Below are 24,640 nucleotides of genomic sequence, written 5' to 3' on the forward strand. Positions count from 1 at the left end.
GAGAATCCCAAGCAGACTCCCTGCTGAGCATGGAGCCTGACTCCGGGCTTGATCTCAAGACCCTGACATGGTGACCTGAGCCAAAATCAAGAGTCAGAAGCTTAAGCGGTTGAGCTACTCGGGCCCCCCACCACAGGTCTTTTTACTATCTCTAATGTTTGCCTTTTCCAGAATGTCCTATAATTAGAATCATATAGCATGTAGTCTTTACAGATTGGTATTTTTAACTTAGTAATAGGCATTTATGTTTCCTCCATATCTTTTCATGACTTGATAGCTCATTCCATCGTCTAGATGCACCACAAATATCCAATCACCTATTGAAGAACAGCTTAGTTGCTTAGTTGCCATCTGTATGTCTTCTTTGATGAAGACTATAGGTTTTTAGTGTTAATTTTGTGTACTGCTATTTTGTTAAATTCTCCTACTGCTTTAAGTGTTTTTTCCATTTATTCTTTTGGTTTTTCCACAAGATGCTGGCTTTGGTGTAGAGTAGAACACTTTAGGGGCGCTTGGGTGGCTCAGTCGGTTAAGCGTCTGCCTTCAGCATGATCTCAGGGTCCGGGAATCGAGCCCTGCGTCGGGCACCCTGCTTATCTCAAATAAATAAATAAATAAAATCTTTTAAAAAATTAAAGAAATAAAAAATGAAAAAGAGTAGAACACTTTAGAGGTCTCTGTGTAGGAGAGGCAAGGAAGGGAGGCCCTGCAGTTGTGCACAACATTGTAAGGTGATTTCACCAGGGACCCCAGATTCAGTATTATTAGGTCTTTTAGGTGTCAAATTTCTAAGAAAAGGATCTTTCAGTCTCTTGCCTGGAGGACAGAATTGTCACCAATAGCTGCCAACATTCTTTGAGCTAGTTTGGAAAACTGTCTGGGACTGTGAACTTTAAGTATACAAACTTTCACTGTACATAAACCTTTGCTAAATCCCTCTCTCTTCAATATAGGACGCCAGTTCAACAAGATCCATTTTCCTCTCAATAGAGATCCTGCTTTACCTTCTCCACATAATAATCCTATAGTCAGGAGCAAATTACAGTTTTGTGGGATCTGAAACATGCAATTTGGGGGCTTTGAGAGAAAGAATAAAAAATAATTTGACTTTGCAAATTAAAACAAACAAAAAAATGACCATCTGAACACATTTCTTGGGCCCCTCCCAGGCCCATGGCAAGGGCCCATGCAAGTGCTAGGCACTAAAGCTACAGATTACTTAACTTCAGGGTAAATCTAAAATAACCTCCAATTTTCTCTGAGGTAGGGGAGAGGAAATTGCTTAGTAGTGTAGTTAGGGAGGGATTTGGTGGTCTAAGATGCAAACAAAATTTAAATTAAAAAGACCTTTACCACAACTCTTAGAGGCACCTGGTACTATCCATTTCTAAGCCTTTTGCAGAGGCAAGGTGGGGGTTGTGTTGTAATAAGATCGTTTCTTGGCTTTCCTTATTCTTGTTTTCTGCTTTCTTGGGTTTACCAAATTAGTTTTCATTCATCTATCAGCTTCTCAGTGTCAGAATGTTGATGTGGTTATCTCCTGTACCATTCTTGATGTTCTTGAGTTTTGGTCAATAAAAAAATGATTTTCCTGTCATTTTACTGTTTCCAAAAGGAGCAGAGGTAAAGGTATATGCTCAATCTACAATTCTCAACCCAAAATCAGAATGTGCCAAATCATGCTCCCAAATTGCCCCCTCCCCAAATGGCTGGAAGCATTTTATACTTTTAGCAGCACAGCATGAAAATATCCACTTACCCTTACCTTTGCCAATACTCCATATTCTCAAAATTTCCCAATCTGGTTAAACTTTCTTATTATTTAAATTTGCATTTCCCTGTTTACTGCTGAGGTTCAGCATAATTCTGTATGTTTATTGGCCATTGTGTTGCCTCTTCTGTGAATGACCTGTTCATATCATTTACCCATTTTTGTAATAGGTTGTAAAGGGGAAAAGAACATGCCACCCCAAAATATGCCACTTTGGCATATTGACTGCCCTGAAGGCAAGTGAGAGAAAACAGATACAGGAAGGGCTCTTTGACCTTTCCCTTTCTACCTAAAACAGCGCATTCAATTTCCCATGAGGAAGGTGCCCTCCCTGATATCAGGAAGAAGAGAACATTCTTATCACTGGAGACAGGGAGTTGACACCAAGATTAATCTATATCAACAAACCTTCTAGAAAAACCTTTGTCTTTCATTAGTTTCCCTCATCTATTTCCTAGTCATTTTCCCTAGTCCAAACCTTCTTTTCCTGTCTCGTCAGTCTCCATAATTTATTGTTCTTTGTTAAAATGGTATGTAAACTCTCAATCCTGTCCACTTCTTTGGGTTTTCATTTCTTATATATAAAAGCCTCACCATACACATAAAAATATTAACATCAAATAAAAGTTGTATGCTTTGCTCCTGTTAATTTGTCTTTTTAAAGTTTTTTTAAGTTTAATCCTTGGGTCCAGCCACAGAACCTGAGGGTAGAGGAAAGGTCTTTCCTCCCTTACAGTAGCTGACCTTTTTTTTTTTCACTGATTTGTAGGCATTCTTGTTAAAACAAAAATTGCTGTTATACAATTTGTGAATATTTTCTTCTAATTTATTTTTCTCACTTTCTGACATCTGAGTTCTAGGACATTTTAAATTTTGATATAATCTTGCTTTTTGTTTCTATATAAAGATCTTCCCTATCCTAATGTCTTAAATATGATTTAAATTTTCTTTAATACACATGTAGTTCCATTTTTCAAATTTAGGTCTTTAATCCATTTGGTAATTTATTTTTGTTGTCAAGGGCCTTTTTTCCAACATCAACAATTGGGATACATACTGAATAGTTCATCTTTTACCCACTGATTTAAAATGCCATATTTATTAACTACTAAAAGTTTATATGGGCATTTTCAGTTTCTGGATTCCCTATTCTTTCCCAAAGATTTGGTATCTTACTTATTACACATTTTTGAAACTGCACTTCACTAAGAAATATCCTCCTAAGAAATTAATTGGGAATTTGCTAATATTAGAAAAAATACCAACTAAAGATTGAAATAAAATGTTCACTTTAATATTTATCACACAATTGTTTACTTACACTTATCTGAAAATTATAAGAAGACAATTTGTGCATGTCACAATCATTACTATTCATATAAGAACTACACATAATCATTTATTCAACTATATTAGGATAACACACAGGGTTTTTGTTTGTTTTAGACTTCTTAGTTAAAAGGAAACACCAAATAAGGAAAATGAATTTCCAAAGATTAAGATATTAACAATACAAATAAAAATTATTTCTAAATGTCTTACATTTTGACAATATTGAATAGCACTTACATACTCTTAGTTCCAAAAACCATAAATTATAACACGGGTCACTGTCAGGGTGAAAATATATTTTTTTAAAGCTTCTTTTAAAATATGCTATTATTAGGCTTAACATCACTTGATTTATTCTTGGCACATGTGGCATCTGGGAAAGTAAAAATACATTTTGCCAATTTTATGTTATTGTGCAGGTACAAGAGAAAGAGCACAGTTTGGGAGGCAGACAGACCTGTGTTCAATTACCAGCTTTGTTCAAAGTTATGTTGTATGAGGCTGGTCAATTACTTCTTGGCACTGGGGCCAGGATTAAACTAAATAATGCATATTTTAAAATGCATAGCATGGGCACTAAATGGATGATAGATCCTTTCCCCAATTTAGTCACACCGAAACAAAAGCAAAATATCACAGTCTTATGTTTTTGTACAACTTGAAAAACTGAAAAAAAATTTGGAAATTTAAAAATAAAATTAACATGTTTTGAAAAATTATACTTTTAAGAAATAAAGAAAGCCTTCATCAGGTTTAAATATTTCTCAATAAAACTTAGTGCCTACTATACCCTGATTTTTTTTTTTAAGTCCTAAAGTATGGTAAAATGGTCAATGATTAAGGACTTTTGGTTTTGTTTTTTCTCTTTTATTATGCTACTGATATAAAAATAATGGCTATATTTAAGGCTCATTAAGTGATTGTAGTTGCCCTGAACCGAATCTATATTCTTGATGTTGTACTATCAATTGAAACAGACCAACTGCCTTGAATGAGAAGATTTGTTTGGTGGCATGTGGCAGTATAGCTTGTCTGTCATTGAGGATGATTCTTATATACACAATCACAAACCCACCTTTCTCATGCTAAATACTTGGTGTTTGGAAGATCTAAGATCCCTGAAAATTAAATTTAAATTGTCCCAAGGAATAGCCTACTGTAGACAGCAATGCTTCCATCCCTGTTCTTGGATCTTTTGTCCCCTATCCTGACCACCTAACAAATCGTCTTTCTGATCTGACTGAAAAAGCCCTCCTTCAGGAATCTTTTCCTAACCAAATTCCACATCCCTCCACTTATGTCCCTGATACTATTGTGTAATTTGTATTAGCTTCAACCTGCATATATTGTTATTCATGTTTTGCCTTCTACTTCCAGCTAAGATGTAGTCTCTTTGACTTTTTAGGCTTCCACAGTGTTTAGCACAATACTGTGCATGTATATATGTATGTGACTGTGTGTATCCATGTGGATGTGTGGGTGTGCATGTGTTGAATAAATAAAAGACTAAAGAACCTGGGTGGGTGGAGGGTGGGAACATTTCACAATTTTTCAGAAATCAAAGTTGCTAAACCTTTTTAATACTAAAAAAAAAAAAAATCTGGTCTCCAAAGCTATCTCAGTTTGGTTTTGGATGTCAGTAATAAAAAGGCAGTGAAAAAACTGTTTAAAAAACCTTTATGAAATATTCTAAAAGGCTTTTTAATAAATTATAAAGAGCACCAAACCAAAATGTTTTACTAAAAATAGTGGGCAAACCTTTCCTATAACTTTATAAATGTAGACTTTTTTTCATTCAAGACAAAGAATACTGAACAGGAATAGGTGTTGTGAATCAGGATAAAAAAAGGCAATTCACTCTAAGTCAATATCTAATGCATATTTTGCAATTAATCTGAAAAGCCTTCTGTGGTACATACGTATGTTATGGTAAGTAAAAGAATGATTCCTATCAGGATTCCTAGATCTCTATAGTTGTTCTGATACTATAAAATATGACACATACTGAAGCTGCTATTTAACAAGAAAAGTTTTGTTTATAATAGCTGTTAATATTAAAATAGGATATAATAAAAAATTATTTTCAATGTGTATATTTTCAAATTTGCCTGACAGTGTCCTTTTGAGAAATCTGACAATTTGTAATTAGATTACAGACATTTGAATTTCACTTTTATGATTGAAAATATTACACGCACATAACAGACAATGCTATTAGTAGCTTTTTACTGAAGCACTCTGCAAGTTATATTTAAAGCTTTGCAATAAACAAAATTCATTGTACTCTTTGTAAGTAAAATTACACAACATATAATGTATGCTATAATTACATTAAGAATAAATAAACGAAGCATAAAAATTCTGTGCCATAACATGGACTGTTTTAGCTGTCATTTTAAATGTTAATTTATATGTTTGTATTGACTACTAAGGTATTTTAAACTCGAGAACCTTTACCTTTAAATAATATACTAAAAATATCAAGTTTGGAGTATAAACATAAAACTTTATGCCTCTTTTTCTAGGTCATCTAGGAAATAAAATAAGACAAATGGGAGGCAGGGACAGTTCTTTCTGTTACTGCAAAATGCCTCCTTGCTTTCGCGTATAGTTCTATGTCATTTCTGGATATTACAAGGTGACAAATATTATAAGATGACAGCTTGGCAAATTATAAGCTTATTTTATTGATTTCTTATTTGGAAGAAAGAAAAAATTTAAAGAAAGAACCTCCTTTTTTGGCTTACTCTCAATCTTTTTTTCTCTAATAAAGCACTTCTTGAAATGCTCACTATTAATCACTTTAAACAACACAAAATGAATTGGATTAATTTATAGAACTAATCATAATAGGTTATCAGTATAGATACTAGGGTGAGGTCCTAGAATTTGTTACACGTAAGGCTAAACTCGCAAGAGATCGCATGGCAAAAGTGGAAACTTTGTGACATATCCCAGCTTTTGAAATATAGTTAGAAGCCAATCGAAAAAGCCTTTCAGCACCAAAGGTATTAAAGTGCCCAGGAAGCACCTTCTCTACCAGACCTCTGTCCACTAATTCTATCAGACGTTCACAGGTTCCAACATAGTCACTTATCCTGCTGTATGGGAGCCAGTCAATCAGTGATCCATCATACACGACATCTCCACTGAAGAGAATCTTCCGGTCTTTGTCATGTAAGCAAATACTGCCTCTGGAGTGACCAGGCATGTGCATAACAGTGAGCTGTCTGTCACCAAGGTTGATCACATCCCCTACAAATGGAAACAGAGCTTACAAACATGTTGTATACTTGACTTTAATCATTTAAAGAATAAAAGAACATTAGTTGGTTTTAAAGAGGTCTGGAAGGATGACACTTCTTTCAATTTTATTTCAAAAACACAATACTTCTTGATGAATTAAAAATAAGTTGCCTGTATTTCATTTCTATTGTTTGCTTGACCAGTGTTTGTCAAAGTGAGTTATGTGGAACACTATTTCTGTAGGTTGTTGTGATACATAAAAGAAAAGGAAGATTCTGTAGTCAAATAGTATTGGAAACCCTTTCTTCAAAGAAAATGAAGCAGCTTTTTTTCTACAGGGCTTCTGAGAGCTTTTTACTATGCTAATCTACACTGTATATATACACAAGGGAGATATGGTTGTACCATTTCTCAAACTTATTTGACCACAAAACTTTTATTTTTCAGTACATCCATGGTACGATGACACAATTCATGAATGCTGCTCTTTGAGGTATGAGTGCAAAATTGCTGTTTCACTGGATTTAAATCAGTACTAACTTAAGTAAATCATCATAATTTAAAAGTCCCATATTGTTATCTTTGGTGAAAACACTAAAGAGAAAAATTAGACATATAGTTAAAAGGTTAATAGGGGAATTAAAACAGTGTAATAATCATAATTTGTTAAACCTAAAAGACAATGAAAGCAGAAAAGAGGGATAAATAAGAAATAGACATAGAAACAAATAACAAAATGGCAGACCTAAATTCAACTATATCAATAATTACATTAAATGTTAATGGGATAAACATTCTAATCAAAGGCAGAGATTGTCAAAATACATTTAAAAAGCAAGGTACAGGGATGCCTGGGTAGCTCAGTTGGTTAAGTGTCTGAATTCAGCTCAGGTCATGATCTCAGGATCCTGGGATCAAACCCTGTGTCAGGCTCCCTACTCAGTGGGGAGTCTGATGCTCCATCTCCTTCCCCTTTTCCTCCTGCAACTCGTGCATGCATGTTCTTTCCCTCAAATAAATAACCTCTTTAAAAATAATAATAATAATAAAAAGCAAGATATATATGCAGTCTATCAGAGAGGAACTATAAGGTCAAAGACAAAAAGAGGTTGAAAAAGTTATACCATATAGAGATTAATAAGAGAACTAGAGTAGCTATATTAATATTAGACAAAATAAGGACTACTGGTGAAGGGAAAAGAGGTACATTTCATTAGGATATACCTTAAGTCAACACACTAAAAAATTATAAATGTGTTTGTACCTAAAAAAGAGACTAAAAATTCATGAAGTAAAAAATGACAGAACTGAAATAAGAATAAACAGTTCAGGGGCGCCTGGTTGGCACAGCTGGTTAAGTGCTGGACTCTTGATATCGGCTCAGGTCATGATCTCAGGGTCGTGGGATTGAGCCCCATGACAGGCTCCATCCTCAGCATGGAGTCTGCTTAAGACTCTCTTTCCCTCTCCCTCTGCCCCTCCCCCTATGCTCATTCATGCTTTCTCTCAAACAAATATTTTTTAAAAAAGAATAAACAGTTCAACAATTATGCTTAGAGATTTAAATATTCCTCTCTGAATAATTCATAAAACAAGTAGATAGAAAATCAGTAAGAATACAGAAGATGTGAACAATACTATCAACCAGTTTGACCTAAGTGACATATATAATATGCTTTATCTTAAAACAGCATACATTCTTTTTAATTGCACTTGGAATATCCATCAGGCTATACATAAAGCAAGTCTCAGTAAATGTGAAAGGAATAAAATCATAAAAATATGTTCCTTGACTACAACATAATTAAATTAGAAATCATAAAAATAAATATGGGAAATATCCAAATATACACAAAGTAAGCATCACAGTTCTACAGAACTTATGGATCAAAGATGAAATCACAAAGGAGACTAGAAAATCTCTTGAACTGAATGAAAATAAAAATAAAATATACCAAAATCTATGGGATGCAGCTCATGCAGTGCTTAGAAAAAAATTTATTGCTTTAAATGCTTATTTATAAAGGGTTAATTGTTTAAAATCAAAGTTTCTAACCAAAGTTTTGATCTTAAGAAGTTAGGAAAAGGAGCAAATCAAATATAAGTAAGTGTTAAGGAATAAATAATAAAGGCCAGCACAGGAATAAATAAGAAACAAATATCATTAGAAAAAAATCAAAGAAACCAATAGTTAGTTCATTGAAAAGAGCAACAAAACTGATATACCAGTGGCTAGACAAAGAAAAAAGTTAGAGAAAACACAAATTGCAAAAATCAGGAATGAAAGAAGGGGTATCACTACAGACCCTAAGGAAATTAAAAGGAGTATAAGGGAATATTATGAATAACTTTAAGTAAACAAATTTGACAACTTAGTTGAAAAAGACAAATTCTTAGGAAGAGACAAATTACCTAAAGTGATTGAAGAAGAAATAGAAAATCTAAATAGACCGATATCAAGCAAAGAAATTGGTTAATAATTTAAATCTCTCCACAAAGAAAAGTTCAGGCTCAAAGACGGCTTCATTGGTCAATTCTGTCAGTCACTCAAGATAGGGAAAGAACCTAGACTTTCAGAATATAGATGAGGAGGGAAAGCTTTCAAATTTAATTGTAGACAAAGACAATGTAAAAAAAGAAAACTACAAACCAATAATCCTAATGATAGTTGTCTCAAAATCATTATCAAAATATTGGCAAATTAAATACAGCAATTTATAAATAGGATAATGACCAAATGAGGTTTGTCCCAGAAATGTAAATTCAGAATATATAAAGAATACTTACAACTCAATAATAAGAAAATAAAAATTAAAATTTTTAGAAAGGAGGAGAGATTTTAATAGACCCTTTAACAAGATACTTGAATAGCAAATAAATACCTGAAAATATGCTCAACATCATTAGTTATTAGGGAGATGCAAATAAAACCACAATGAAATACCACTACACACTCATGAGAATGGCTAAAATAAAAAGAGATGGACAAAAACAAGTGTTGACAAAGATGTGGAGAAACTGGAACTCTTACCCATTGCATATAGGAGTGTAAAACGGTATAACTACCTCGGAAAACAGGCACTTTCTTAAAAAATTAACCTCCACTTACCGTAAGATCCAGGGATTCCATTCCTAGGTATCTACCAAGGATAGTCATAAGGGGCCAGACTCCTTTACAAGATAACTGTTCCAGATTTAAAGTGCCTCTGGGTATCACAAACCCCATTTATGTCATTTATGTATGGTTGGCAGGTAAGGTAAAGAAATTATAGTTAGGTTGGTGTAATAATGGAGCTGTCAGAGACGGATATTCAAAATATTTAGCAACAGATAAGTCAAAAGTGCCCACCTATCAAATAGATACCAATGGTAAGCAGTTGATAAGGCCATATGGCTAAATATCATTAGGTCTGCCATTACCCTGTGGCTTTATATGTGCCTTCCATATGCTTATAATGCTCTCATATATAATTTCATCAAAACTTCTCTTACAAGAATCAGAATTGCCTATGAAATGTATCCATATATAAAAATATCATATATATAAATATATAATCACACACACACTTACCCACAATATCCTTACAAGCCCTCACCCTGACCCACTTGTCATCAGATTCCAGCCACACTAAACTTCTCTTGGCTTCTCAAATTTTTCATCAAAGAAATATATATATATTTCAAATAAAATATTCCAAAAGGGCTTAAAATGTAAGAAAAAGTTATTTACCCCATTCTGACTCTATCTCCAATCCTGCTCCCAAGAATCAACCACTTTAAACAATTTTTCTTCTGGTAGCTGCCTCTACTAGATATACCCATCTCTAAATAATTTTTATATTTCATTTCTTGATTTACAAATTAGATATACTGTACTGATTTCATTCATGTATTACCATTTCTTGGTTTTTAAATTTTAGATGATACTGGTCAACTTCCACGACGAAATATAAGAATTTTTAGCTCTCTTTACTCTTCATTCTTCTCCTACTGGCACTACACATGTATATATTTCTCATCCTCTCATCCTCCAAAAGATTAATGATTTAACTACATCAGTGTGGAGCTCTTTACACCTGGCATAATATCATTGTTGGAGTACCATCTTTGCCATCATCCTGATGCTTCCTTTCAACCTTTTCTTGTATCTCATGTTTCCTGTATTCCATGTCTTCTTCTTGCTTTACTTCCTTATTTTGAAGGGAGTAAACAGGATAAAATTGTATCTTAGTAAGTTTCTAAGTAACAGCATGTGGGAAATAATCTTTTTTTTTTTTTTTTTTTTTGACAGAGAGAGATACAGCGAAAGAGGGAACACAAGCAGGGGGAGTGGGAGAGGGAGAAGCAGGCTACCCATGGAGCAGGGAGCCCGATGCGGGGCTCAATCCCAGGACCCTGGGATCATGACCTGAGCCGAAGGCAGACGCCCAACGACTGAGCCACCCAGGCGCCCTGGGAAATAATCTTTTTGGGAACTTCACTGTTAGAGAAATGGATGTAGAATTCTAAATTGTATTCAAATAAGACATAGTTCTTTTCTGGCTCCAAAGCCATTATGATCTGTATAGATGACTTTTTAAAAAAGATTTATTGATTTATTTGAGACGGGGGTAGGGAGGAATGGCAGAGAGAGAAAGGGAGAGAGAATCCCCAAGCAGACTCCCCGCTGAGCTCGGAGCCCTACCTAGAGCTGATCCCAGGACCCTGAGATCATGACCTGAGCTGAAACCAAGAGTCAGACGCTTGACTAACAGAGCCACGCAGGTGCCCCTGTATAGATGACTTTTTAATTTAAATTTCTGGAAGCTTGATTCTAATATTCTGAAATTTTACGATAATGTGCCTTTGGTTGGGTGGGTTTTTATTCATGCTAGGAACTCTGTGGGCTCTCTCAGTCTAAAAATTTACATCCCTTAATTATGGGGTATTTTCATGAATTATCTCTATTATGATTTCTTTTCCTCCACTTTATTCTATCTGTGCTTCTTTTATTCCAATGTTGAATTTTCCAAACTGATTCTATTGGTTCTCTCCTAGTTTTCATTTTGCCTATCTGCTCTTTCTTTTAAGTTTTTCAACTTTATCTTCCAGTTCTACTAAGAAACTTCTACCATTTTAGGGGCGCCTGTGTGGCTCAGTCAGTTAAGCGACTATTTTAGCTCAGGTCATCTTCTAAGGGTCATGGGGTCAAGCCCCATGTTGAACCCCACGTTGACCACCATATGGGGCAGGCATGTGTCTGCTTCTCTCTCTCTTTCCCTCCCCCTCTGCACCTCCCTCTGTTGCACACACGCTCTCTCTCTGAAATAAATAAATCTTAAAAAAAAAAAATGCCGTTTTAAATTCCAAGACTCTCTTGTGTGTGTGCGCACGCGCGTGCGCACACATGCGCATATACTGTTCTGTTGCTTATTTTTAAAGCATCCTATTGTCTCTTGGATATCTTGAATGCAATAGCTTCTGTCATCCCCTGATACTATTAATGATAATCTTCAACCCTCAAATTGCCTTATGTTATTTGTTTTAGTATTTGATCTCATGTTAGATGATTTTCTCAGATTTTTCATAATGCTTGGTTGCCCATTTAAGAATGGGGGGTGAAAAGGCTGCTTGAAGCACATGCATGGGACTAATGACCAAGGCTTCACTGTGGAGAGATCAAGCTGAAGATTGATTAGGGATCAGCATCTTAGTCTTTCCTTCAGGGCTGGATGCATTTCCCAGGTAAGATTCTTCCAATTTGCTACTTGGGGGGTAAAGACCTGGGTCTATCCTTCTTGGAAACTTGTAGGGAACATACACTCTCTCTCTCTCTCTCTCTCTCTCTCACACACACACACACACACACACACACACACTCTATTTTCCATACTGAATCCTGAGCTCAAGAGTACTTAGCATCTTTCAATCAAGAAACTCTTCTGCTTTACCCACCCCCAGAGGACACACTAACCAGATGGGCATTCCAGAGTTTCAATAACCTCTTAAACGGCTTTCAACCAATTCTACTTATTTTAGTATTCTTTCCTTTGCCCCCACTAAGGTACCAGCTACTGCTAATTCCTGAGCCTTTTAAGGTTCCTGCAGTGCAGACTGGATTGGCTCTTGATTTCCCATTGCTGCCAGAAGATAAAACTGCTGACTCAGTCATCACATTTACTCTGCAGCATCCGAAATAGTTCAATATGGATTTACAATTAAACAGACAAACCACCGTCCCTTTATAGTAGTCTTAGGTTTGGGATGGAGTCAAGTTAGATGTGTTTTTCAACCTGCTACCTTTCTGGGTTCTATTTTTTGTTTTTAACCTCCCCAAATGATTTAAGTCTACTTGTCATAACTGTGATTATTTTGGTGACTCTAGGCAAATTGTTTAAACATATATAACAGGGGACAAAATGCCTGCACTTCATATCATTTGTGAAAAACAGACAGATGTATGCCCCATCAAGAAGGTACTATATTAACCTAAGGCTTATCTATCTTTTTATAGGAGGATACTATGTCACTATTAGTAGGGGGAGTTGTTTTTCCATCTAAGATGGTACACTGGATGATGATCTCTCCTTTGTCCCTCATTTACAAGTCAGCTTTTGGGTTAGTTATACCGTGCCCAGATTTATGCTTCCTCATGACAAGTGATCATCAGTTCACTAAATGAAATGTAATAAACTAATGACTTCAGTCTCCTTATGCTGTAACTAAAACAACAACTTCATGCTCTCTGGATATGTGCTGTTCCTGTGTGTGTAACTGTGTATGAATTTTTCATATAAATATTTTGTATCTCCTTCCAGGCATCTGGATTATGGTAACAGCAAGTTAGCAGGCCACACCATTCAGAAGAGAAAGGAAATTAATATTCCTGAGAAAAAAGGAAATTAGGTACTACTTGAGAGGTGAGGCATTCTGCTCCTACTGAAAAACACCTTTTAATTTAACACCCTATTCTCAGCTTTAAGTGTTTGGTAAATATTAAGCTGTTTTCCCCACACTTTCAAAGGTTTACAGGCACCCTGCAGTTCCAAAATGCTATAATGTTACTACCATCAACTGGGATTTAGGAAACCTGGATTCTAGTCCTAGCTCTTTTCCAAACAGGATATGTGACCTCAGGCATGATATTCAGGCCTGCTGGGACTCCTCACCTCTAAAACAGTAATTCTTATCATTCTTTCACCATTGATTTCCTATTGCTGGCACAGAAGCAAAAGTAAATAAATCAGAAGTAATTTATTCATTCAGACAAATTAATACATTTTAAATACTAATGTAAACATTTTTTGGTCTCAGTGCTACAATTAATTTACTCAATACCCATCAACTGCATGGAAATCCTACCTCTAAAAAGTATCAATTTTACCAAGAAATACAAGAAATACTGTAAATGTACTTTTATTGTCAAACAATGACTCCCACCTAACCAGTCTTTTTTTTTTTTTAATTTTTAGATTTAAAATTTTAATGAAAAGACTTTTTCAGTGAGGTGTGAGGTACAGAATCTTGCTTTCTATTTTTTTCTATTTCAAGTGATCAAGATCTCATCTGTATGATAAACTGATTATTGTGAAATATTTCATTATTTGTCATATTGGTCAGTCATAAAGTAGCCTTATTGTGCAACAGGATTTTTCTACCTCTTGGAGTAACGTTTTAATAAATAAAATTGGCAATTAAAATGGTTTCAAGATAAAAATATGAGAAGGGGGTTTCATATCCTACTCAGAATTACCATAATATATTTATGGGGTAGGATTTATGATCTGCATGCTTTGATCTGTTTTGTCTTGGTTCAAATCCTAGCTTTTGTCATTATCTTGCTTTGTGGTCAGCCACCTCACTTCAAACGTGTTGTGAAGATAAAATGAAATCAACAAAAGTATTCTAAAAAAAAGAAAAGGAAATTAATATACAAATATTGCTATTGTGGCTAATTAGCTCAATTATTTAAGTGCCTGCTGGGGTTGCGAGGGCTGGGGCCCAAGTCTATTTTATTTTATTCCATTAGTTTCTCTCTGATCCCCATCCTGTCTTTTACAGAGGCACAGGCCTAAGGCTGTCCATGCATTAGTCCATGTACTTCACCATCACCAGAAATAACCTCCTTAATTTTTTTCAGGCCTTGCTTTAAACCAGACCGTATATTGTCATAATGTAAGACATTACTCTACTTTTTATGTTCGCCATCAAGCTTTTCTCTAATGAGGCTACATCAAGAACAGAAACCTATCTGGAGATTAGGATGCAAGAGCAGACTGGAACCCCTGCTCTCTAATGGCTTTCTAAACCTACAGGTGGGAACTGCTCATACCCAGCAGTGACCACTGACATAGCGGATGAAGTCAGCCGGCCTCAAAAGCACGGAGCATGTCATGAACTCTCTGTGAGGAGTCATTCCTTAAAAGTCTTTTCGCTAGAAAAGCGTCTGGAAATCAGACAGGTGTTCGGGAAAAGAATGGGGGAATCCCTAGTCGCAAGCCTCTGTAGTGTTACTACTGTATCTTACACAGGAAACTGACTAGGGGGTGGGGCCGGCTTTATCCAGTACTTGGCGTTGCCACACGGTGCCAGAACTGGCCTTGGCTCCGACCGAGTGGGCTTCTACTCAGGGAAGGGAAAAACAGTAGTGGTGTTTCTGCGATGTGACAAAACAGGCCAGCTTATAGCCACGCACGTCTGCAACATGCATCCCTCGAACAGTTTTTCCCAATCCCCTCCCTTAATGACAGAGCGCGCGCCCGTGAGGGCCCATTACCATCCTGCAGGATGAGGGTGGGCTGTACCGCCTGCACTCGGAACTGCCTGGCCCTCCAGCCGGGGCTGGGCGCCCGCACCACCTCGCTGTCAGACAGCCAGGTCACGGTCTCAAAGTTGTCCCCGCGAGCCAGTGCCTCGGCCTCAGCATGATGCACGGCCACCCGGTCGAACTGGTAGAGGCCTCCAGAGTGGTCGAAGTGCACGTGGGTGGCCACCGCCAGCAGTGGCCGGCACGCCGCGTCCTCTTTGGCCCCGTGATCCTGCAAGAGACCGGAGGAGTACAGGTACTCTGGGAGGCTGCGCAGCCCCAGGCCCGTATCGATCACCACATCTTGCTCGGAACCGCGCACCAGCCATATGTTGGCGCGGTTGCCCGACTCATAGAAGCGTTCCTGAATCCAGAAGATGCCGTCGCCCAGGGACTTGTGGGCGTACCACTCGAGCGCGGACATGCTGGGCAGGGGTGCGGTCGAGCGGAGTGGGTGTAGGCGTGTGTGCCTCCGGCAGGCTGTCCACACGCTAGGCGCTGCGGCGGTGTGGAGCGGTGAGCCCGCAGCCAGGGAGGAGGCGCAGAGCGAGGAGAGGGCGGGGGATCCGGGAGACGCGAGGGCGTGGGGGGAGAACTAGGAGGAAGGACGCGCCGAGACGCGGCCTGAAGAGTCTGGCCGCACCCTCCAGCCAGGTCCGCAAAGAGCAGAGGTTGCTCTGCCCGCACCTAGGCGCTGGAGTAGTCGCGGCTTTCAGTAGCTGCAGCACAAGGGGGCGTTAACGCAGGGGCACCGCAGCACACTGGAAACCCAGAAGGAGACACTTTCTACACCCCGGGGATCTGACTGCAGAGGCAAGAAGCAAGGCAGAGGAGGTGCCGGGTCCTCCCACCCACTTCGCGCTGCGAAGCGCACTTCCAGCCGGCGCCGAAAGAGTCAGGCCAAGCCGGATGGAGGAGTACGGCGCCTGCCAAGGGCTAAAAAGCTCTTGGCCCAGCGGGCGGGGCCTAGCTAGGGAGTGGGTGGGGCCAACTGGTTGGGATCGGAACAAGGCTCTGAGGCCGCGTGGAGGGCGGAGCGCGGTTCTCCAGAGGTGGAACGCGTATCCGAGCGCCCGCGCCTTCTGTCTGCACCCCTTCCTTGCCGGCCGGCACTTCGGCTGCACAGTTTTACCCAAGCCTCGAGACTTAGTGAGCAGGTAACAGGGAGCAATTGAGGGGCTGGGAGGAGATGGAGAGGGTAGAGAGAAGTTAAAGGGACACAGGGAGAAGGTGGGGGAAGTCAGGGGTGGGGGTTCACTAAAGCGCTTCTGGATTGAGGGGCGTTGGGAGATAGCTTTACCTTTTCTTCTCCTAAACCCTTCAAAATCTTTGAAAAACCGTCCCTTCCAGATTTTACCTAGTCTCCACTTCCTGGGACTGTTTGCAGTGAGTTAGAAGGGGATTTATGCTCCCTAACTGATGGTAGATTTTCAAATCTGGTGACTATGTGATTGGCTCAGGCACGAGTCATTGCCGCAGACTTGCTGCTTAAGGACCGACTGTATGTTTTCCTAACTCTTGGCACTTTACCCTGTATCGTGGGGGAGAGGATTTTTCTGATCTTCTGAAAAATGAAATTCTGTATTCCTTCCCCTACTCTCCATTTTTTTTCTTTTCTTTTTTTTTTTTTTTTTTTTTTGGTTAGTTTGTCCGCTCTTGGAAGAGAGCTAAGAAAGTTGATAGGCTCAACTAAGTAAAGGTGGAGGCAATCGCACCTTGTAAGAACAAGAAACGTGGATAGTGCCTGGGTGTGGCCCAGCCAGCCACATAAATTACCCCTACTATTAGCACCAGGTCCCTGTTCCCACCTAGCACCTCCCAGCTATTGAAACATCGTTAGGCTTCAAAAATTCCTTGAGAACTTGACTAACCTCCCTACTCAGCCAGGAAAAATTATAAAGATACCCATGAGATAGCATTATAAAAAATAATTATGAAAACCCTTACTGTGGCAGCTACTAATAAGCCTTCATAGAAGAGATGTACTGTCTTCCCCTCCACTCCTAAAGCTTTTGCTGAGGATGCAGCTTTTCTCAGTATTTTCCTAATCTAGTTAGAATCTATCCAGTCACTCTGTTCAGGGCTATCTTTACATGCAAGGTCTTGAGCTAGATGATGTATGAGAATAGAACTGGGTAGAAAAAAAATTGTGATCTGGGTTCTCAAGAATTTGAGGGAAGATAATATCTATGCACAAATGTTTGCAATGTAAAGCAATATGGGATATATACCACAGGAAGTAAAAACTAGGTGCTGTAAGGATACAAATGGAAAGGATTGTTGAACAATGGTATATGAGAAGGACTTAAAAGACCACTGTTTGTTAGGAGAGCATGGGAAGTACAGAGCTTTCTGTAGTTTGGGTATTTTTCCTTTAGGCAGAGGGAAACTACTGTAGGGGAAATGGAGGGATATCCTTACTAGGCAGTGAGCTCAGCAATAATTCACCCAGTGTTTATTGGACTTTTGCTAGGTTCGGATTAGTGGCAGAGCATGAAAATGTGAATAAGTCTTCAAGGAGGCCTTCATTATTACAGATCCTTCTGCTTGCATCACACTTTCCCCTGGATGTCTGTCCTTTCTTAGTTGGCCTTTCCCATTTCCTGTGCTAGACTATGAGCACCGTGAGAGCAGAAGCTTTGTTTTGTTCTCTACTATACTCCCAGTACGGAGAAGTGGTCTGACACAGAGGGTGCTTGATAAATATTTGATGAATGGATAATTGAAGAGCTTACTGGAAAGACAGACAAGAACTGACAATTAGAACACGATTTTTAAAAGGGTAATAAAAGCAGTGTAGTACTTGGGAAACAGAAGGGAGAGACCTACCTCCGTGTTGGGTGGAGAAAAACTATCATTTACACAGTATCTTAAATGTTGCTGGGGCTTGCTCAGGTAGATGTGGGAGGAAGGCACTCCAGGCAGAAGGAATGCTACATGCAAGAGTTGGTGTAGTAGAGTTGAGAGTGGCTAGAGGGGGCATGCAGGGGGCAAGAGGCAGAAAGTTAGACTCAAAGCTTTGTTAGTTAAGGAGAGTGACACATCAAGGTTTATGTTCTAGAAAGAAGACTGGAGAGTGAATTGAAAGGGGGATTCTGGCCATGGGAATTTATTTGTTCTATGCAGGGGTCCAGGTGATTGATGGTAAAGGCCTGAACAAAAGCAGAGGTGAAGGGAGGTCAACATGTAAGAGAGGATACAGCTGACATTCTTCTATTGATGAGGGGATTGATGGAGATGGAGAAGAGATCAGTATGCCTATCGGGTTCTGACTGGGGCAATTTAGGTGTCATTTGTCAGGAAAGATACTGTGACCTGGCTTTCAATGTCTCCCCCCAGCTTCCATGCCTGCTTACATCTGTTTGTACATTTATTCACCTAGCTAATATGTGCAAGGGACAGTGTGAGATGTGGACAACAATACATTTGGGCCACAACGTAACTCATAAAATGTTAGTGCTACGAGGAATTTTAGAGATTAGCTCAGCCTCTGCTGCAAGGTTGTCTTTATAATTGATTAGAATGGGTTTTGCATTTCAACTCTTGGATGCTTGGACTATACCCATCAAAGTATCTCAGAACAGTTTGGAATAGGAATTTTCAGGAGTCATTCCAAAATGGAAGATGATGCTTCTGATTTTACACTTTTAAATTCAGTTTCACCATTACTAATTCACTTCTTTGTAAAGATTAAAGACATCTGTGGGATTAAAGAAGTCTTCAACTAGCCTGGAAGTATGTTTCAGGTAGCATAATGTAGATGAATGGACAATGGAAAGGTACCTGAGGCTCTAACCCAGTTGTCTTTGTTAGGAATTAACTGTGTGTCTTCAGGCAGTCAGCTAACCTCTCAGGGCTTCGCATTCCTCTTTTACAAAATGTGAAATTTAATCTGAAGCAGTGGTTCTTAATTTGGGCTACACATTGTAATCTCTAGGAAGGCTTTAAAAAGTCCTAAGGCCTATCCCATCTCCGGAAATTGTGATTTCGTTGTTCTGGGGGGAAGCCTGAGTTTTGTTTTGTTCTGTTTGTTTTTAAATTCTGATGATTCCGGTGTATATCCAGGTCTCCCAACTTTAAAGTTCTGGAAGTTTAAAAACAACAACAATGTTAATGGTAGCCTGACTGATTTGGGTAGATTTGCTCATGAAATCATATGACAGAAAGAAAGAGAGAGAGAAAGAAAGAAAGAAGGAGCTTAACATTAATTGTGGAACTGTTGCTGTGTAGAGAGCACCATGCTAGACAGTGAGGGATGTAAAATCTCTACTGTTACTACAGCCGAAGAAATAAACGGGAAACATAAGTGAAACTTCTTCCCTTTGGAAAAGGCCCATTTCCTAAAAAGGGCATTGTCTCTATTTCTTCCAGAATTAAGGAGCAGCAATATGTAACACCTCAATTTTTAAAAATCCGTTTATTTTAACAGGAGGCTCTCCCTAAGAGCAAGGTGGGGTGATATGACTGTTGTGGATTTTGAGGGACTTAAACTGGATCTTCAGGTGAAAGGGGACCCAGTCCGGCAGGGGAAGGAGGGAGTAGATTACAGTGGAGAGAATGGTAAACAAGACATGATGATAGAAGGAGTCAGGAGGATAGGTGCAGCCATCTTAAAAGGGCCCTGAGCACTTGGGTAGGGAGTTTGGATTTAATTCTATAGCCAAGAGGGAAATGAGAAGAGTAGCATAATCAGAACTATGCCTAAGGGTGAATTATGTAGAAGAATAAATTAAATGGGAAGAACAAGGGATACCACAAAACTTGCAGTCAGTCCAAAGTGAGGTAGAAAGGGGCTACATGGGATTATGGTAGAGGAGATGAAAAGGAAGGGATGTTTTGAAGGAAGAATTAGCTGATTGATTTGATAGGAAGGGTGGAACAGAGTGAGTAATCAATACTGATGTCTTTCACATCAAATGTCGATGACTGGGAAAATAACATACCATGGATAGAAATAGAGACGTAATACCTGAAAGGCAAGCTAGTTGGTGTAGGGGGAAGATGATCTCAGTATTTTGTTTAAAGTGCTTTCCAGATATTCTTTTGATAGTGAGAACATGGGCTGAAACTCAAGACAAAAGTTAGTGCTGTAGATAATAGTATGGGACAGTTCACCTAACACTGAGTACGGATGTGTTTTCTGAAGACCAGGACCATAAAGAGCAGAAGGCCAAAGACTGGACCTTAAGGAAATCCATACTTAGGAAGTTTAAGAAGAGAAGTAGACAAAAAAAAAAAAAAAAAAAGTCAGTGGGGTAGAAAAGCCTGGAGGGCTTTTTGTTGTTTGTTGTTTTTATTTTGAGGTGTTTTTATTGTTGTTGTTGTTTTTGAGTAGGCTCCACACCCAGCATGGAGCCCATCACTAGGCTTGAACCCATGACCCTGAGATCAAGAACTGTGCTGAGATCAAGAGTCAGATGCTTAACCGACTGAGCCACCCAGGCGCCCCAAAACCTGGAGTTTTAATAAAGCCTGGAAAAGAGAGAGTTCCAAAAGGGAGGAGGCAACAGTGAGCTGTGTGCTTTGGAAGGCCAAGAGCATGACAAAAGGCCAGTGGATTTTACCATTGGAGACCACTGGGGCCTTTGCACTTCAGCATCTTTGTGAGTGTAGTCCCCATCACAAGTGAGGTAAAAGCCAAACCCCTTACCACAGCTCACACAGGTTTCCACAAAACCTGGCCTCCACCCGCCTCGCCTTGCTCCTCACTCCTCACCAACAACATGGCTTTCTTGTTCCTCGGACACTCCCAGCATGTGACTTCTTCCTCTGCACTTGCTCTCCTTCTCTCTGTAGCCATCTCTGCCTTGTCCCGCCTTCTTGTGGCTCATGGGCCTTCTCCAGCATGCTGCTCAGATTTATCTTCCACAGAAAGGCCTTCCTTATATGAAAAGCCACTACTATACCCCTTTGTTATTCTCTATCCCCTTACCATGATTTCTTTTTCTTCAGAACTATATTGATGATTTTCTAGGGCTGCTATCACATTTTACCACAAATTGGGCGGCTTACAACAACAGAAATTTATTCTCTCACAGTTCTGGAGGCCCGAAGTCTGAAATCAAGGTGTGGGCAGGGTTTGTTCTTTCTGGAGGCTCTAAGGAAAAATTTGCTCCCTGCCTCTCCTAGCCTTAGTGCATCCTAGCACTGTCTGGCATTCCTGGCTTGTAACTGCAGCATTCCAATCTCTGCCTTCATCTTCACATGGTGTTTTCCCTCTGTGCGTGTCTCTCTTCTCGAATTTCCCTTTTAGAAGGACACCTGTCATTGGAAGAGGGCTTACCCTGATCTGCTGTGACCTCATCTTAATGTGATTGCATCTGCAAAGACTTTATTTCCCAATAAGGAAGGTCACATTCACAGATACTGGGGGTTAGGAGTTCCAGCATATTTGGTGGTGGGATGGGGGTGGGGGCATAATTCAACCCACAACAAGAATACATACATTATGTTACACACTTATTTGTTTATGTGTTTGTGTTCAGCTGCTGAAATACAAGCTCTTAGGACAGGGACAAGGTTTTATTCAAAGCTTTCTGGGTCCTGCTACAGTGCCTGGAATGCTCAATATTGGTTGAATGAATGACTCAGTGAAATTGGTCTATATGAAGTAGAGGAAGATTTGGATAATGAGAAAATAGGGAATGTTGGTTTAAAAAAAGCCTGTCACGGGTGCCTGGGTGGCTCAGTTGCTAAGCGGCTGCCTTCGGTTTAGGTCATGGTCTCAGGGTCCTGGCATCGAGCCCCTCATTGGGCTCTCTGCTCCATGGGAAGCCTGCTTCTCCCATTCCCCCTGCGTGTGTTCCCTCTCTCGCTGTCTCTCTCTCTCTCTCTCTCTCTGTCAAATAAATAAATAAAATCTTAAAAAAAAAAAAAAAAGCCTGTCATTCAAGAAGTTTGGGAGGGTGAAAAAAGACCAAGGCAGTGGTTGACTCAAAGAATTCCAAAGACTGAGGCTTAGGCCTCACTTGTGAGCCATTTTCCCTATGAGACAGTTACTGGAGTCCAAGAAATACTTCTCAGCTCTGCAAGAGAAGAAAATGAATTTGTCAATTTCTCTAGGTATGGGACAACTGACTCATAATAGCCAAACTAAAAAGCCAAACTCATCATCTAAAAAGAGATGAATCTATAGACCGGAATGCCATATAATCGTTAAGGGTGGCTCAAGAGCTAGGATTGATTTTTCTGCCAAGGGCAGTATATTCACTAATCATATCAATTTATACACCCAGAGGTGCTTGGTAAATACAGAAGTTTAGAGGCAGCAGAGTTTGATATTTCTCAAGGGATATTCCATCAAGCAATGGTAGCTGATATACTCTCTAGGGTGAGTTTTCCCAACTGTTTCTTAGAGCCCACCTCCAAAGATTCTGGTGTCGGTTTGAATACTTGAGGATCACTTGAGATTTGGTATATTTAACTAGTTTTCCAGGTAATTCTCATGATCAGGCATTTTGGGAAATGTTACCCGGAATTGTTCTTAATTTTATTTAGTAGCAAATCCCAGATTAGAACTAAGCCCAGTGGTCTCAACCATGCCTACTGGGCTCCCACAATTCATTTCTTAGAGTGAAGGTGTGTCTTTCTGCTCAGCAGTTTTCATACTTGGGAAACTTGCTTTGTGTGCAAGCATATGCTTGAGTGACTCGGCAAATGAAACACAGCCATTTGGATATTCTCTCTCTCTTTTATGGTGGACAGATGAAATGAGCTTGATTATTAAAATAAGTACCTTTCCTATATAACTTGTGCTTCATTGTAACTAAATAGTGAATGAGGGGAATTGATTCCTCATAGAATTCCAATTAGTAGATAGAATTACAGTCCATAATGGAATAATGAATCTAGACTACAATCATCAATGGCTGCTAAAATCATTAGGTAGAAACTGATGGGGAAGTTTATACTAGATGAAACGGACAGATAGCACCTGACCCACTGACCAGAGAACATCACCGAGAGAGAGAGACTTCATGTGCACCCTCATGTGATGCAGTAGGAAGAACAGAGCATCTCTTTTAAGTGTTTTTGCAAAAAGTTTAACTCAAATTTGAATACACCTCTATTTAGAAAATACACGGACTAGAGGAAGGTATTAAACCACATTCTCATGGATTCAGTTCCTCAGATTCAGAAATGGGAGAATGTACAGCCTTGCTACTTTCAAACTGTGGACTGCACACCAGCTGCATTGATATCCCCAGAGAGCTTGTTAGAAATGCAGATTCTCGGCCAAATGAAAGACTGCATTTTAACAAGATTCCTAGTAATTCTCATGTGCCTTAAATTTGGAGAAGCGTTGTCCAGGAAATGACCTCCTGTTTTCAAACAAATAATGGTAAGGAAAGAAAGAAAGGGGAACTGTTGAGTGGTATGGGAGGTTATATTACTGCTTTGTTGGGCTTGCAGGATTGAAGGATACACCGTATTATCAGTGGGAAAAGAGAATTAGAGGATGTGTGTCATAATCATCACGACAGTCAAATGCAGACTTGTAATGAAAGAGCCTTGGTGTAGGGATCCCTGTTAATATTCTGCCAGCTCAGTTCTCACACTGTAGTGTAATCATGTTTCGGACAATTCAGAGATTCAGTGCAGAACTTGAGTAGGTGACATCACTGTTGTCCCCAAAGTTGAAAAAAGGACAGGTTTATCATACCTTTAACTATTTCAGATGTTTTTCTCTGAACTTTAGCAGTTTTGTTTTTGCTTGGACACACTTCAGAGTCTTACTGAGCCCGTTCCCATTTCTAAAAGGACATTGAATTAGATATCAAGGATTCTTTCCAACACTCAAATTCTAGGATAAATAAATCATTTAAAAGTCTCAAGTGTATATGACTAATGAAAGTGTACGTGACTAATGATAGTCTTCAAGTTGAATGAAAAAGCAAGGCAGCCTGTCTTCCTCAGCCAGACCTTTCCCTGTCCACACTTTTCACAAACGTCCGAGATCTTGAGGCCAGATCACAGCGGGGTGGAGAGAAGAGCGTCAGCTGGCTGTGCAGTGGTCCGGGTGGCATCTTCGAGGAGACCCAGGGTCGGCTGTTCGTCCAGGGCCGAGATGAGATGGGTTGAGGCCATCCTCTTGTCACCCCCCAGGCATGACTAGGTGTGAGGGGTCCGTGTAGTTATCATGTAGTTCCTTCTTTACAAGTCGGACTTTCCAGAAGTATTTTAAATCGGCCATGCCGCTTCACGGGCAGAGTATTACATTTTGCTTGAAAATTATGTTGGTTTCCTTTTTTACGTGATGTCTTTCAGAATTTGCCCACTTTTCTGGCAGAACCAATCCGATGGCTGGGAGTCAGGGACGTGGACGTGCAGCCTACACCTTTAACATTGAGGCAGTCGGGTTTGGCAGAGGCGAAAAGTTACCTGATGTAGTACTGAAACCCCCGCCACTGTTCCCTGTAAGTACACTGAAAGCAGGTTTCTCATGGTTGGTTTTTTTCATGTTTCAAAGAAAATTAAAATTCTTTATAGGACTGAATAGAGGGTGT

The 24,640-nt window shown here is 39.3% G+C and overlaps 2 protein-coding genes across 7 annotated transcripts in view; one reads left to right on the plus strand and one right to left on the minus strand.

The window, feature by feature from the left end:
- The window catches only part of POLR3G (RNA polymerase III subunit G), a 99,058-nt gene that overhangs the window by 40,194 nt on the left and 34,224 nt on the right, over positions 1 to 24,640 (plus strand). For 2 of the 5 annotated variants that reach the window (XM_027604824.1, XM_027604825.1), the window contains exons 1-2: positions 16,027 to 16,291; positions 24,424 to 24,550. In XM_027604824.1, coding sequence (XP_027460625.1) covers positions 16,044 to 16,291; positions 24,424 to 24,550 — 375 coding nt within the window. In that variant the 5' untranslated portion in view covers positions 16,027 to 16,043. Of the gene's footprint in view, positions 1 to 16,026; positions 16,292 to 23,257; positions 23,476 to 24,401; positions 24,551 to 24,640 lie in introns of those variants that run through there. The other 3 variants (XM_027604826.1, XM_027604827.1, XM_027604829.1) reach the window with 3 other exon arrangements.
- MBLAC2 (metallo-beta-lactamase domain containing 2) lies at positions 3,062 to 15,593 on the minus strand. Of its 2 annotated transcripts, XM_027604833.1 has the most exons (3): positions 15,457 to 15,558; positions 15,105 to 15,366; positions 3,062 to 6,358 (listed from the first exon to the last, which is right to left on the minus strand). In XM_027604833.1, the coding sequence occupies exons 1-3, from the start codon at positions 15,556 to 15,558 to the stop codon at positions 5,973 to 5,975; spliced, it is 750 nt and encodes a 249-aa protein (XP_027460634.1). In that variant the 3' UTR covers positions 3,062 to 5,972. The 2 variants fall into 2 exon arrangements, with proteins under 2 accessions (XP_027460634.1, XP_027460632.1); XM_027604831.2 differs by having other exon boundaries at positions 15,105 to 15,593.

The sequence above is a fragment of the Zalophus californianus genome, chromosome 5 (assembly GCF_009762305.2).
Source record: "Zalophus californianus isolate mZalCal1 chromosome 5, mZalCal1.pri.v2, whole genome shotgun sequence".
NCBI lineage: Eukaryota > Metazoa > Chordata > Mammalia > Carnivora > Otariidae > Zalophus > Zalophus californianus.